The 15,288-nt window shown below is 40.9% G+C and overlaps 1 protein-coding gene across 1 annotated transcript in view; it reads left to right on the plus strand.

Moving 5' to 3' along the window:
* The window catches only part of DGCR8 (DGCR8 microprocessor complex subunit), a gene marked incomplete in the record, with an annotated part of 1,139,047 nt that overhangs the window by 386,581 nt on the left and 737,178 nt on the right, over positions 1 to 15,288 (plus strand). The window contains 1 exon segment of the mRNA XM_044068709.1: positions 9,286 to 9,368. Within this exon segment, the coding sequence (XP_043924644.1) occupies positions 9,286 to 9,368 (83 nt within the window).

Raw genomic sequence — 15,288 nt, forward strand, 5'->3', positions numbered from 1 at the left:
TTGGGGAAAGCAAAATCAGATACCGACTTTGGAATGGTCCCTGAGGTTCCCCCTCTGAAGATGTCTCCTTTTCAGACATTAAACGCAAAAATAAACACTGCAACGGCAGGGATCCACACCACAAAAATTTTTATTTAAACAAATGTACATGATTGAGCGCTTTCTTCCCTGCTACCAGGGATTTCATCAGAATCTACTTCCATTCCCAGTTTTCCCCTATAAATACTTAAATTACATCATGATGTCACAAACTACTAAATTAATTGATGAATTTTAAAGTGCTAAGTGCATTTAAAACATGTTAAAAACAATATAATTACCATATATCTATCCACATTTTAAAAGCAACAATAAAAACTTATAGAATACAATTCATATCAAATGTTCCCATAAAACAATTTCATTTTGTGAATTCCACTTTTCTATTTAATATAGGCTTTATTGTAATGATTTCATTTAAACCAGGGGGGGTAGGCTTGCTTGTAATTTTATTTGCCACTTAATTTCTCTTTCTTCTATAAATGTTCTTTTCAGACATCCTTGAAATTCTTAAGCAGAGGGGGAACTGGAATACCCTAGCCCCTTCAGAGGATGTCGGTATTTCTGGACGCGTTTGGTTCCTGACCCTCCACCTCCTGGGTGTCTCCGCCTTTCGACCCACTTATGTCTGTGGTGGCTCGGAAGGAGTGGTCAGCTCCAGACACAGTGGAACCAACCCCAGGAGACCTGCTAAATTTATAACTGCACCTCAGGACAAACAGTTTTTATCTAAGGGGTATATCTGTTGATGCCATGGTGGTAGCAACAGCCACGAAGGAGTTGGCAGAAACTTCGTCATCTGTCCATTCTCCTAACAAGGAGTCTAGGAATATGTACCGATATGGGAAGCAAATGTTTGCTTCAGCGACCTTCTCTATGAAGTGCCATTTCACCTGCTTTCAGAGGGATCTCCTTAAAGAGCTTGGATATACCCTCCCAAGATCCATCAGCTGTGGGGGCTCAAGCTAAGGTGGCCTCCTAGCTGGCGACTCTGAATTCAGTTGTTAACTCCTCCATGAGGCTCATTTCTTATGCAGCCGATGGTGCAAGTAGAGCTGCAGGCACAGGCATCGCCCTTAGGAGGCACGCATGGATGCGGCTATGTAATTTTGCGAAACCCTTCAGAGCGTCTTTCACTAATACCCCCTTTGAAGGATCCGCTCTCTTTGGACCACAGGTGAGGACACACTAACCAGGTGTGAACCACAGGTGAAGGACCCACTAACCAGGTGTGAACAGGAAGGCAAGACTCTCTGCCATGGGAGTCCGTTTTTCCACTCCTTCCAGACCATACCCCAAGGGTCAGAAGAGTGGAAAAATGTGGTTCCGTAAATCCCAGGGAGCCTTGCCTGACAGGTGGTGAGTTCCCCTCCAGGGGCAGACGAGGGAACAATAACAGACGCCGCCCTCGTGGCAGGGGGGTTCTGCAGAACCAGGGCAGCAGAGAATCCTTCTCTGAGAAGCTCTTTCAGCATCCCTGAAGGGTTGCCTGGCTGCCTGCCTCTGGAGGCAGTCTGGGAAAGACTTTCGCTGTACCCCAAAGCCTGGCAAAATCTAACTCAAGACAATTGGGTACAGTCAATCATATCCGGAGGTTACAGAATTCCCTTTGCTCAACCCCTGTTATCGTCAAACAAGTCCCTTACAGATGTTCCACCCAATCTAAGGGACCAAGTAGCCAAAGAAATTTCAAAGCTGCTACACAAAAGGGTCATCCAGGAAGTTCCAGCAGACCAGATCGGATCCGGAACTTACTCGAGGTTGTTTTTGGTACCAAAAAAGACAGGGGACTGGAGACCCATTCTGGATCTCAGCAGACTAAACAGGTCTGTACAAAGAACAAACTTTCGGATGGTTACACTACAGTCCATTCTACCCTTCTTGGTTCAGGACAATTGGATGTGCTCTATAGATCTTCAGGATGCGTACTACCACATCAAAATGCACAGGCTCTCCAGAAGATTCCTTTGCTTCCGGCTGGGAGCCAGTCATTATCAGTTCAGAGCTCTGCCCTTAGGTCTCACTACAGCCCCCAGGGTGTTCACAAAATGCATGGCAGTGGTTACGGCTCACCTGAGATGTCAGGGATTCCAGATGTTTCCATATCTAGACTGGCTCCTCATTGCTTCCACCAGGCATCATCTACTGCAAGCCAGGGACTACACTATCAAAACTTGCTCCAGGCTAGGTATCACAATAAATTTCGAAAAATCTGCGTTGTTGCCCTGTCAGCACATCACTTATATAGGCGCAAATCTAAATACCATGAACATGTTTGTGAACCTTACACCAGACACTGTATCACTAATTCGCCAACCAATACAGATTTTATTAACATGCAAAATGATTCAAGTCAGGTTTGTCCTCCGAACACTGGGTTCCATGGCATCAGCAATTCTTCTTGTCCCCCTGGCCTGCTTTCACATGAGAATCCTCCAGTGGCTTCTATTCACACAGTGGTCCTTCCAACAGCTTCCCATGTCTCACAAGATTATGATCACAGAAGCATGCAAGAAGGACCTCGCTTGGTGGATGGGTCTCCCCATCAGTGGCCCGGGGCAGACCATCTGTGCCATCCCCTCCAGTCACCACAGTGACCACAGATGCCTCCCTGATAGGGTGGGGGGGGCATTATCAGGGCAGGACATTCCAAGGCACCTGGCAACCTCACGAGTACCATTTGCATATAAATGTCTTGGAGATGAGAGCCATGCTTTTAGCGTTGTAAAGCCCTTCAGGACTCTCTCCCTCCTGGGACCATTGCAGTCCAAATGGACAATGTCAGTGGTGTGGTACATCAACAAGCAGGGTGGAACCAGATCCTATCCTCTGTCGAGAAGCACTCACTCTGGCAGTGGGCGATCTCTTCCCAACGTTTTCTGATTGCAATGCACATCCCTGGGAGTTCTACTGTCATCGCAGACAGGCTCAGCAGAGCAATTCTCATGCCTCACGAGTGGTCTCTGAATCCGGTAATAGCGGAACAAATCTTTCGGAAATGGGGTTAGCCTTGCTGCGACCTGTTTTCCACACCTTTCAACAGCAAGTGCAGCAATTTCTTATCTCTTCTTCCTCTTCCCGGCCACTCCCCCAGAGACGCTTTAGTCCACGATTGGCCTCAGGGACTTCTTTATGCTTTTCCTCCTTTTCCCCCAATACCCAAACTCATACAGAGAGCAACTGCGTTGGGTTGCAAAATGATCCTCATTGCCCCTTACTGGCCTCGACAGATATGGTTCCCATTCCTGCATCATTATCTTTTCGAGCAGCCGTGGATTCTGGATCCTATTCCAGATCTACTGATTCATCAGTCGGGCAGACTGCATCAATCCCTTCAAACACTCCAGCTCCACTTCCAACCTTAGCCAGGCTTCCTAATATTTCCTCCTCTGTGCAGGAAATTATCTCATCGCACAAATCCACAACTAGGAAAACTTATGCTAGCAAGTGGAAACATTTTTCTTGCTGGGCAGAGGCTAAGAATATAGATCCCTTTTCAGCCCCTGTCCACGAGATTCTGGAATTTTTAGCGGAACTCTTCCATTCTGGTTCCGCTTCTGCTACAATCAGGGTTCAGTTAGCTGCCATTTTGAATTTTCACATTGGGTTGTCTTCTAATAACATCATGCCTCATAAGCTGTGTAAAGCCTTCCTCAAAGGAACCACTCTGCTTAGGCCCCAGTGAGGAATCCCCCACCTCCGTGGGATCTAAACTTGGTGCTAGCTTCCTTAATTTTGCCACCTTTTGAATCTGCAGCATCTTGCTCCATTGTTTTTATTCTGGAAGAGACACTGGTAGCCATTACTTCTGCCAGACGTGTTTCGGAGCTTCAGGCTCTATGTTATACTTAGTTTTCCATAACAATAGGGTTGCTCTAAGGACCAATCCTTCCTTCCTTCCTTCCTAAGGTCTGTACACAAAATAATTTGAATCGGTCCATAGACCTTCCTGTGTTCTTTCCTAATCACACCAATAACGCAGAATATAAATTGCACCAGTTGGATGTTCACAGACAGCTGCATTTTTATTTGCATAAGATAAAGGACATCAGGAAATCTGACCAACTCTCTATTTCCTATGCTGAGGGCAGACAGGGCCTTCCAGTCTCAAAGTTAACATTATCTAGGTGGTTGTCTCACATTATTTCATTAATTTACCAGCTGAGAAACAAAAAATTATCTACCAAACCTAAAGGCCACTCTACTAGGGCACTGGCTACCTCGGTGGCCTTCTAATCTAGGTTATCCATGGAATCTATCTGTGCAGCTGCTACGTGGGCTAACCCACATACCTTCATTTCTCATTACAAATTGGCCATTTCTTCCAGGAACAGGGCTGATTTTGGTTCCACTGTTCTGAAGAGTCTGTTCCATTGAGCCACCCAGGATAGTAGGTGCTAGGGACACTGTCCCAACCAGCAAGAATGAAGGTGAGATAGACAACTTAACATAAAGACGTTGGGTACCTACCATAACGTTCCATGTTAGTTGTCTTCTCACTTTCTTTCTTGCATCCCACCCTCCATCCCCCTATCCTAGTGGATCGAGAGGAGCTCCCTTATTCAGATTTCATTGGCTGAACCTTCTCTGATTGTCTTTTCTGCTTAGATAGCTTCATAATTAGGTCCAAGGGGCTACTAGGGCAGAATTCTTCCTTAGTTATGTCTGGAATAGCTTTTTCAAACAAGATCTGGATAGCTAGTGCCAGGCATCATAGGATATGGGGTAGCCTCGAGCCAGTAAACGGCTCTCGAGCTTTTGAAGATGGCCGAGTTGGAGCTGAGGATTGGCTCCGAACCCAACCAGCAAGAAAGAAGGTGAGAAGACAACTAGCATGGAACGTTATGACATAATTTCTTTTTTTAGTGTCAGAAGGTTGTAGATGGGGAGATAGATGAAACAGGGTTTTTGATCATCTTGCAGTATGGCTAGAGATAAAAGAAAAAAGGAATATATAAAAATAGGCAAAGGAATAAGAATAAATAAGCATGGAATGAAAGAGGAAAGAGATTAGTCGTACAGTTGTGGAAAGATCATATTACTATGAGGACATTTTATAAAAATGTCTGGTGGATGATATTTAAGGAAAAATATAACAAATTTTTACAGTGGCAATATAAGTGGAGAAAGAAAATATGTAAAAAGATACAATAATGCACTGGAAGATTTAGATCATAGTATTTTGACAAAGAATTTTACAAAAGAAATAAAAAAAAAAAATACAAGAATTGTTATACAAGCAAATATATTTTTACAAGGGAAAAGTAGCACCGAGTTAAGTAGATTAGTAAAGGAAGATATAGATGGTAGTGTAATGAGAAATAAAAACTGTAAAAGGAGAAATAGAAAACTCAAAAGATTATGAATAATATAGTACAATATGTGCAAAAAGTGTTTAAACAAGGTAGTGGAAAAATGGAAAGTAAAACATTGACAGAAAGAGAATAAAGAATTGGATGGAAAATGAGATGTCTTTAAATGAGCTAGATCAACTATTGTATATAGCAAATATAGATGTGACTGCAGGCCCAGATAGAATAGGGTATGCATGTATAAAAATGTAAGGGACTGGCAAAAAAAATTGAAGATTTTGAATGAATGGTTAAAAAAAAAAGGTTTTATATTGTTGAATACTTTCATATGGAAGTTATACCACCAGCTAAAGGCCAAGAATATTGAATAGTAATGATACGTTATTTATGAAAATACGAGACATTTGAAAATAGTGGAAAATATTATAAAAGACAGCATATATAGTATAAAGGGGAAGGGTTAACAATTACTAATAAATTGTGGATATGAACAGAAAAGCAAATATGATAGGAGATCTTAAGGCATTTGACACAACTGGACGTGAAATCTTGTGGTAATGAAAGAATATAATATAAGTGAGAAAGGAAATTGTGCATCAGTGTACAGTAGTGAAGTAAAAATACTTGTAAATGGCTGGTTAAGATGAGGTACATTTGAAGAGTAGTGTAAGATAGGGATGTCCAATAAATTGTATACTCTGCATTAGTTGTGAATGAGATAGTAAGCAAAATAAATTGCAAAATGAAGGGTATGTAACATCTGAAGGGTTTAATAATTCCAGTTCTGTTAACATATGCAGATGACAAAATTACCCAAAATGTGGGTAAAAGAAGTAATTTGCACAATTGACTGTCTAGCGATAATAGGGATGCCTTTAAAATTAAAACTAAAGGTTTAGGTAATGTGCTAAAGATTGGGGGTATTTATTTTACAATGAATGAAATTTCTGTGTTGTATAACGTTTGGGAAGAAAGATTGCAAGTAGAATTCAATGGGAAAAGCAAGAAATAAAGCAAATGGCTTTTCTGGAGAATGCACAAATTATCGTTCAGAAAAAGGTTTATTTGATAAATTCAGTAATGGGGAAAAACAGTATATTTAGCAGATGTGTTTGTGCTGCCAACAGCATTTGAAAAGGAATCATCACAGGTGATTTTTTTTTGCATTTATATGGGATTTTATATTAAACCCAGTAAAAAGCGTAGTTTTTTATGTAAATAAAGGAGTTTAGGGTTATTTAGATATACAGTGCTTCATTAAATTTGTACAAAGTGTTAGAAGTAGATAAATGAAAAAGATGAGAGAAATTATATAAATGAAAAAAAATTAAATGTTAACAAATAGCTATAGAAATAAGAAGCAAATGGTATAATCAGAAAGAATGTAAATTTTTTTTTGTGGAGACCGGAAATAAATTGCCAGTAAAAGGAAACATGCTGTATAAGAAAAGTGATAGAATATGTTTGCATTGTCAAGAAAAAAACATTGTGGAAAACGTGTTTTTGAAATATAAGAGTAAAAAAAAATTAAGGGGAAAACTAAAAAAAGATTTTTTGAAGATGTAAAAAGTGGATAAAATAAACATGAGTATAATTACATATGGTTACTATAAGAATAAAAGTGAAGAATATTAAAAGAATAGATAAAAGGTTATTTTGTTATATGGAATGAAAGAATAAATTAAGTTATTTTTAATGGTAAATGGATTTTAGCAACAATATTAAGTAAAATCAGATGGTTATGGAAAAGATTTGGGAGTCTAAGGGATGAAAGTGTAACATGATTGTAAAGGTAATTATGAATATGTGTAAACAGATGTGTATATTTGTACATGCATAAATATTTGTAAATGTGTAAATATTTTGTAAATTAGTTTTATTTTTGTATACAAATAAAGGACTCCTACTCTCTTTGATAAGTGCTGTGGGATCTTTTACATCCACTTGAGCAACAACCAACTCACAAATGGGACCTCGGTTTAATGTCTCGTGAAGGACAGCACACTTAGTGCAACCCCCAAATGCACTGCAGTTGTCAGTAATTTATTTACCTGGTTTGGAATGGAACCCACAGCCTTGTTGTAGCAAAGGTGTGTGTGATACCTGCTGCACCACTGACATTGCAACTTCTTACTAGATGGATATGCATTAAGAAAACCAAATGTGAAGCATTTTTTTTAATCAAATATGTGAATCATGTATGCAAGGAAACCAGGACCAGTCATTTACCTTACAGATCTTAAGTGGTACATAACTGCATTGTATTTGTTATGAAAGTACATCACAGTGAGTCGGAGGTTTGTGTCAACTCGTCAGCAGCTTACCACTGCAGTGATCCTTTAAAGACTGTTGGTGCCTGCAGTGTCTGACAGGCCGATTTGCTTCAGTGTTCATTCACATATTTGAACACAGCAAACCGTGCCCAGTTAAGGCAGGATTTGCATTTGCTCTGAACATGATTAGTTAAAACGTAGAGATGGGGTATGAGGACACCCTGCGTTGTACTGTCCCATTTTTCCTGCATATGTCTTTTGTCTTAAACCTGATGGTCTTTTTATGTTGCTAATTCTGGTTAGTTAGAGGCCTTTATGGATTTTGGTGTGCATTTCATTTTAATCAGAAAGTCTGTAGAATTTTAGTACCCTTCTTTGTCTTTCTTTTGGAGGATTGTAGTATTTTGATACAAGTGTAAATCTAAGTGGTAGAATTTTGTCCTTGCGTAGGTTTGTTTAGCTCTTCAAGTCTTCATGTTGTATTGGCCTTGTTAGCCGTTCCCTGGGTGGAAGTGTGCAGTGAGTGCACTGTATTAAATATATAGTCCTGCTCCCTTTAAAGATCATGTGCAAAGGAGTAAAATGGAATTGGCATTTACGTTCTGTTTCTGCTTTTTTTTTTTTTGCACAGTTCAGAAGTGGCTAAAGGGGGTTCTGAGAATATTTTCACTACAAGTAATTATTTTTAAGTGAACATACGACTTCAAAAAATAGTACTTCCACGTCCAATAATTTAGCCTTTTCTACTCCGCTGGGAAGAACATAACTAATAGACATAAAGTTGTTGGAATCTTTCCGCTCTGTTTCCTAAATAGCTGGCATTAGTCAGTTTTGCTTTTGCTAGTTTGTGAATTCCAGACGATATTTTAGGTAACCTACTTCTGTTGTAAAAGTTATTTATCTTATTTCCTCGCTGTCAAAGGGAAACCAATATTGCTTTTTTTCTCAGTACTGCTAGCTCACTAGTTTGACCACTTTGACTTGAAGACCAAATGGGAATGCTAAAAAGAAATACTAACAGAATATACCCCGGAACATATTTAATAAATGATCTTTATATGCATTAAATATTAGTTGTTTGAAAGTGCCTGTTTGGTAACTTTTTACAATGCATTTAAATTTTGAGGGCCTTAAGTACATCTGCCACCAAGATTACATCATCACACTGCTAGGCGTGTTGATGATCACAGGAGAAGTGGAAGGGGCGTCTTTAAGTACAAGTTTTACCACTGTTATTAAACATTTGAAAAGTCTATTTTTATGATTCTTTTTAGAAGTCCACTACCACTGTTAATTGTACCAGAGCAGGTAGTCTAAGAATGTTTTGAAAAGTAAGACTAACAACTGCACATGCTCTTTAAATGTCTGAGGTGCAATATTGTCTCTGCCTCGTTACTGGTCATGAGACTAACGACAATTTTCAGGCCAGTGTACTGACAGTTTTCCATTCATGTAATAAATTTCTGCAGCAGTGAGTTGTTTAGTCATACATCCAGTGTTGTATGTTTATCACACGTGTAGTTTTTTGATTTGCATGTTAAGACGCTGAATGGTGGTATATTATAGTATTACAGGAGTTTGTCACTCAGATTGTTGGGTAAAGAAAAATTAAAATGTAGTGAAGGTAAGATGACTCAAATTATTTTTGCTTCTTTTGATAGCACGAGCTACACTGGAAATCCTCATTCCAGATTTTGTTAAACAGACCTCAGAGGAAAAGCCCAAAGACAGTGATGAGCTTGAGGTAAGCAGTCATGTAAGCTGGCATCAGAAGACCATTATGTAAGAAATGTCAGTAGTTAAAATTAAGAACTGCTAATATAATCCAGACCACATGGGCACTGCATTTTTCTGTGTAGAAACAGGTTTTTCTCAGAATGCTGCCAGTTTTAAAGCTGTTCTGTTTGCCTTTGTCATCACCATAGGTTCACTTTTTGCAGCCCTTTAAATGTTACGCATTTTGAAGGATGAGTCAGTGCATCCCCATTATACAGACCTAATGGTGTCCCTTTCCAAAAGTGCAAGCACAACCATTTCCATTTAGTTGTGTACATTCACAGGCAGTGCAAATCCTGGGGAAAGTACAGCATTGTGCGTGAACCATGTTAGTGGCTCAGACTTTAGAAGAACAGTTTGAGGGGAGGTGGAAGGAGTGGCAGTAGTTGGCTTGGTTATTTCTGCAGGCAATGTGTGATTTCTGCCAGTCTGGCATCCTGTCTGATGGGGGTAGTGCTGTAGTCGCATGGCAGATAACCACTGAATTCGGCATGGGGGGGTGGGTTGGAGATAAGTGAAGCTACATGTGTTAATGCATGTGACATCAAGCAGTTCCATCCAAAGTTAATCCATTAAAGAAAAAAAATCCCTGGCATAATAGAGTTTGCTTATGTGGCAATGTTAGGTTGCTATGTTACATGTTTTCACTCCTTCCCAACCTGTCATTGGCCACAGTGGTTAAAGACCATTTGCTGTTTGTGAAATCAACAGACTTGAATGCAGGTGTCCATCTCTGCTGACTCGTTTGAAGGGAGGCTTGATAGTTGTGGCACTCATTATCAGAAGTTGTGTGCGCTAATAACTTAAATCAGATATTAAATTGAATACACAATATACCTAGTAAATTATAGAGTATTGACACAGTAATACAGCGATCTAAATATGTGCGGATGTTATTTGGGTCTGTCTGATCCTCATCTTTCCTTTACTAATGTGAAAGATTGCTGTTACTTTGACCCCATGTTCCCCATTGAACATATTAATGGTAATTTGCGAATACAAACAAGTTTGAGAGTCTCCTGGCAGGTCAAGCAACAATAAAACATTGAGATGACTGTTTTGCCATGTTAATCCCAGGTATCCCCATTTGTTCCTTTAGGGTAGTTTGCAGAACAAATTTATGAACAGAGCAGGTCTGTGGTTTACACTGGCCACCCCTGTGCATAAGGGACATGTGTGCCACCCCAGGGATGAATGTGTGGTCTCTCATCCAATTTTCTAGGTTGCGTTTGAGTAGGGGCAGTGAGGAGCTCTGTTTTATGTGAATAGGAAATCTATTCCAGGGAAGCAGTAGTCTCTCTAGCATGTTCTGTTAATGTCACAAGCTAGGTTGAGATCCCTAGAGTGAGTGACTCTTGCTGCACATCTGCAAGCCAAATGGCATATTTCCGTTAGGGCAGAGTTGGAAATTGCCCTGTAGGTCAGGCACAAGTCACCTGTCAGCAGATAGAGTAAAGTGACAGGACTTTCAGCCTGTCCATGTAGGTCATGGTTTGGAGTCCTGTATTTTCTTAGTGAGAAACCTGAGGTCTCCCCAGCTGCTGCAGGTCTGTGAAGACCATACAAAAGGGTGCATTATACTCTTATTAGTGGTCTGATGATGGTCTAGTACAGTGGAGTTGTAACATCCCTTGACCTGGATTCTGTGCCCTTCCTTATGAGGTGCGCTGCATAGAAAGCTTTCCTAACCACTGGAAACTTGGTTGTCGAAGTTCAGATTGCTTTCAGTCTGTGTTCCCAAAGTCTCACACCATTGGGTTGAAACTCAGGGGGGTGCTGTCAGTGTTGTAATTTGTTTTGCCAAAGGGAATAACGTTGAGTTTTTTTTTTGCTTTTAATTGTAGAACATGGCTCCAATCTTTTTGTGTTAGCTGCTCTTGTGATATATTGACATCAATGGGGGACTCTATGGTTGCTTCCAATTTCCAATCATAAGTGAACTTGGTGAGGCAGAGACTGTCTACTTTGGCCTGGAACTTCTGAGCAGTAAATGTCAAACAGTAAGGGACCCAGCACACACTCCTGTGATACTACACTAGTGGAGGTGGAGTCACCAGTTTTGACTGTGCTGTCAGTGAGCCAGTTGGCTTACCCATCTAGTAACATAAGGATTGATCCCTATCTGGGAAAGTTTCTCAGTGATGTCAGAATTGGGGAATTGTTGAAAGCCTTGGCAAGGTAAAGATAGGCTATGTGCACTCTTACCTTTGTCCATGGCTTTTGTCACATTCTCAAAGAAGTCAACCAGGTTTAATAAGCATGGTCTACCCTTAAAGCCCAAGTGGCTTGGGTCCAGCATTTGGAGGTCACAGATATCCGTGTTGATAAGGTCCATGATAATTCTTTCCATGGCCTTGCAGATGAGGCTGGTTAGACTTGTGGGTTTGTAGTTCCCAGGGTCAGTTGATTGCCCTCCTTTGTGCAGGGGGTTACTGTTGCTGTTCTCCATTCTACAGAAACATAGCCAGTTCTCAAGCTATGATTATAGAAAATGTCAAGCGGGTCTGCCAAGTCTTGTTTTAGATTGTTTAGTAAACAACCTGGGGTATCTGGTCCCATTGAGGCAGTGTTTTTGGCCTTGGTGAGCACAGAGATGACTTATTCTCTAGAGATATCAGGCAGAGGGCTGTTGTCAGGTATGCTTTGAGATATGATAAGTGGGGATAAGGGAGATGAAGTTTGTGCTGAATCTGTCAGCTAGCAGGTTGACAGTATCTTCTGGTGTAGTACGAGTGATCCCATCTACAGCCAATTTGGCACATAACTGGACATTCCTTTTTAGACATTGCCTTGTGGTTATCCTTGGCTAGGGATACAGTGTTAGTTTTGTAATTTGCTTTAGAAGTCTTCACAGGATTTCTGATTTTGTTGTTTACATTTACGAAGGAACTCTTCTACAGATGATATCCCTCTTGCTTTTGGACAACAGTTTCTTCCTCTTGTTATGTAATCTTTATACTTGAAGCCTACCATGGTGGTTTGCATTTACTGTAAGACCTGGTTTTGATCCGATCAGGTACAGAAGAGTTTATGCAGTAGCTTAAGGTTTGTACTGGGCATTTGTGTGCACTTCTGCATAGTGATCATTGATGTCTGCAGTTGTAGGTGGTATGAAGCTTTTTATACCATCACTTAGTAGGCTGTAGTTGGCACTGGTGAGGTTTTTTATATATTGTTCCTGTGAGGATGTCTGTTCCAGTAGTTACTTTAAACGAGACTGATTTGTTGTCTAAGCTAATCAGAGAAGGCATCACGCATGGGGAAATACAGTAAACCCCCCCCCCACCCATGTTGATGAGTACTATCTGTACCAGGGCATTTGTGCTAACAAAGTCCAGGAACCTCATGGCGAGCATGCTTTTGCTTATGTATGTCCCTCAGTCTATGAAAGGATAGTTGAAACCTCCCATGACTAAGGTGTTGGGCTGTATGGCGAAGGAATCCAGTAAATCAATGTAGGTGGTGTGATTCCAGTAACTCAAGGTAGGTGGTGTGCTTATCCTGGTTCATGGTGGGGGATTTGTAGCTAGCAATGATGTGGTATGATACTTTCCCAGTAGTTAATTGGCCATGGAATAGTTCGAGAGAGTTACGCTTTGACCAGTCTCAAAGTGTAACTGGTTTTAATGAAGATGACTACACATCCACCTTTAGTTCCTTCATACTCATTTTGAGGTCTGAATGTGTGGAAGGCTTTGTAGCCTTGCACAGCTGAGGTTGCTCTTGGCGGCCTTGAACCATGTCTGTAACTGCACAGATGTCAACATCCTCCAAGGTGAGTAGTTCTTCCTGGGAGTGCAGTTTCATGTTTAAAGTCTTGGCATTATGCTGCACAACCCTTAGTTTGTCTCTGATTGTTATGTTGGAAAACTTTTTGTTTTGACATTGCCTAAAAAAGGGCACTGTGGGGGAGGCAAGGGCCTTTGCCAGTATCCGTAAGCCTGGGGGGGTGGAGAGACAGGTGCATACATCTCTAGCAAAGCAGCAAGGTCTGTCTACCATATCCTCGCAGGCTGATGGATACTGGATTCCCCTTGACTGACACTAGAAGCTAAGCCAATTATTGACGTCCGTCATTTTTTGTCTGTATTGTGGCATCATCCTGTGAGAGGGTAGGATACTTAGGGATAGGGACATACCTGTCTGGGACACATGATCAAAGTTTTGCCATGTTTCTTTTCATATCATCCAGAGGGGCATGTCTCAAGTCATTCACTCCAACATGGACTATAACAGAGTCATAATGGTACCCGTTGAGTGACTTGTGTCCATGCATGATTTGTTGGATCCTGGCAATTGATAGGCAGCTGGCCATGACCACCTCCTTGTCCGGTTTGGGGAGTGGGACATCTGTCTCACTGTGGAGTCCCCTCTGACCATGACATTTAATGTGTTTTGCTTTAGGGGCTTAATTGTTGAGACATAGGTGTGTGTGTTGTGTGTACTGGTTTATTTGTGCTTAGTGGTGAGTGTGGGTGGTGCGTGTGTTGGGAGGACTCTCTTCTTTTGGTATGCTTTTAGTGAGTACCTCTGCATATGGGTGTTTGTGCCGTGACCTTGTTTTGTGTGAGAGGTGAGTTGGAGTGTCTGCTGATGACCTGTTTTGATGTTTGGTTTGTTTTTACATGAGAGAATTGACTCCAATTCCACAGTGTGTTTGCATGTCTCCTATAGGGTGTTTGTTTTAGGAGTTAAATGATTGTCAGTATACATGGAACCATTGCTACATGCCTCAAGATGCCCATATCAGTCAAGCTGGTAGGAGAAATGATGGGAAACTGCCCATCTGTTGTAGCAGGATTTTTCTGAATGCAGTATTTGGGAAGGAAGCGAGTAAGCTGGACTTGGCTGTTTGGCTTAACTAGTGCACTAGTTTGACTTCGAGTAGCAAAAGCAGTGGGTGTGTGTAGTGCATTGTGGATGATAAGTGTGAGAATGCTGCTTAGAGCACAACTAAGTTACCATTTGCTCAGCAGGGAAGCTTGGGGGAGGGTTCTACTAGAAGGTGCTAGGGAAAAAAAATATTCCCTGGCATTTGCATCTATATAGGGCACTGCTAAACCTTGTTGCGCAGTGAGCAGCAATGGGCAAATGCAAAGTGCAGAGTAAAAAGCAGTTACTAACAGCAATAATGTAGTAATAATTTGATAAAATACAGTTAAAGTACAGTGCTGGCTTAAAATATACTTTTCAGTGGATGCATTGATTTCTGTGCAGATGCACTCCAGAATTCTGGCTAAAGTTGCCAAACATTGAGCAGCTCCGGTCAACTGAGCGCAAACGCAAGGCTTATATACAGGCAAATTTAGACCGTTTTAAAACATCTACCAATGGGGAAGCCCCAGATTGATTCTTTCTCCAGAAATCCCCAACTCAGATGGGTCCTGAGCTACACCCTTCTGCCACAAGGGTGCAGGGAGGCCCTCTTAATGTAAGATGGCTGGTTTAAGAGCACAGTTATACCAAATAGTCTAGAATTCCGCAGTTCTGAATCTAGCGTATGATATGTAAGGCAATGGAACACAATTTCTAGATGGGAAGGATTAGGGGAGAAAGGTTGTTTATAAGTTAGTACTAGGCTAACTGCCCTTGTGGGCCATTTTAAGCCTAGCCAATTACACTGTAAGAATCAACCCCCTGCGCCTTATGTCTGTAAGTTAAACATGTTAACCATTAAGGCAATCTTCCCACTTGCATGTAGTTTACAGGAAGAGACCAGAAATGTCATCATAAGCCCAGTTCATTTAAACGTTCACCTTTGTTGAAGTTCTATTCTTTAATTACTCTCTCTCTATAATATTCTTGAAAATTTTGTTTTTAGGTTTACTATTGCCGATGGTCTTCTCTAAATGCTCTCTAATTTTTCACTACAGCTGATCATTATATCA

The sequence above is a fragment of the Protopterus annectens genome, chromosome 4.part0 (assembly GCF_019279795.1).
Source record: "Protopterus annectens isolate FY-2018-M chromosome 4.part0, PAN1.0, whole genome shotgun sequence".
Taxonomy (NCBI): domain Eukaryota; kingdom Metazoa; phylum Chordata; order Ceratodontiformes; family Protopteridae; genus Protopterus; species Protopterus annectens.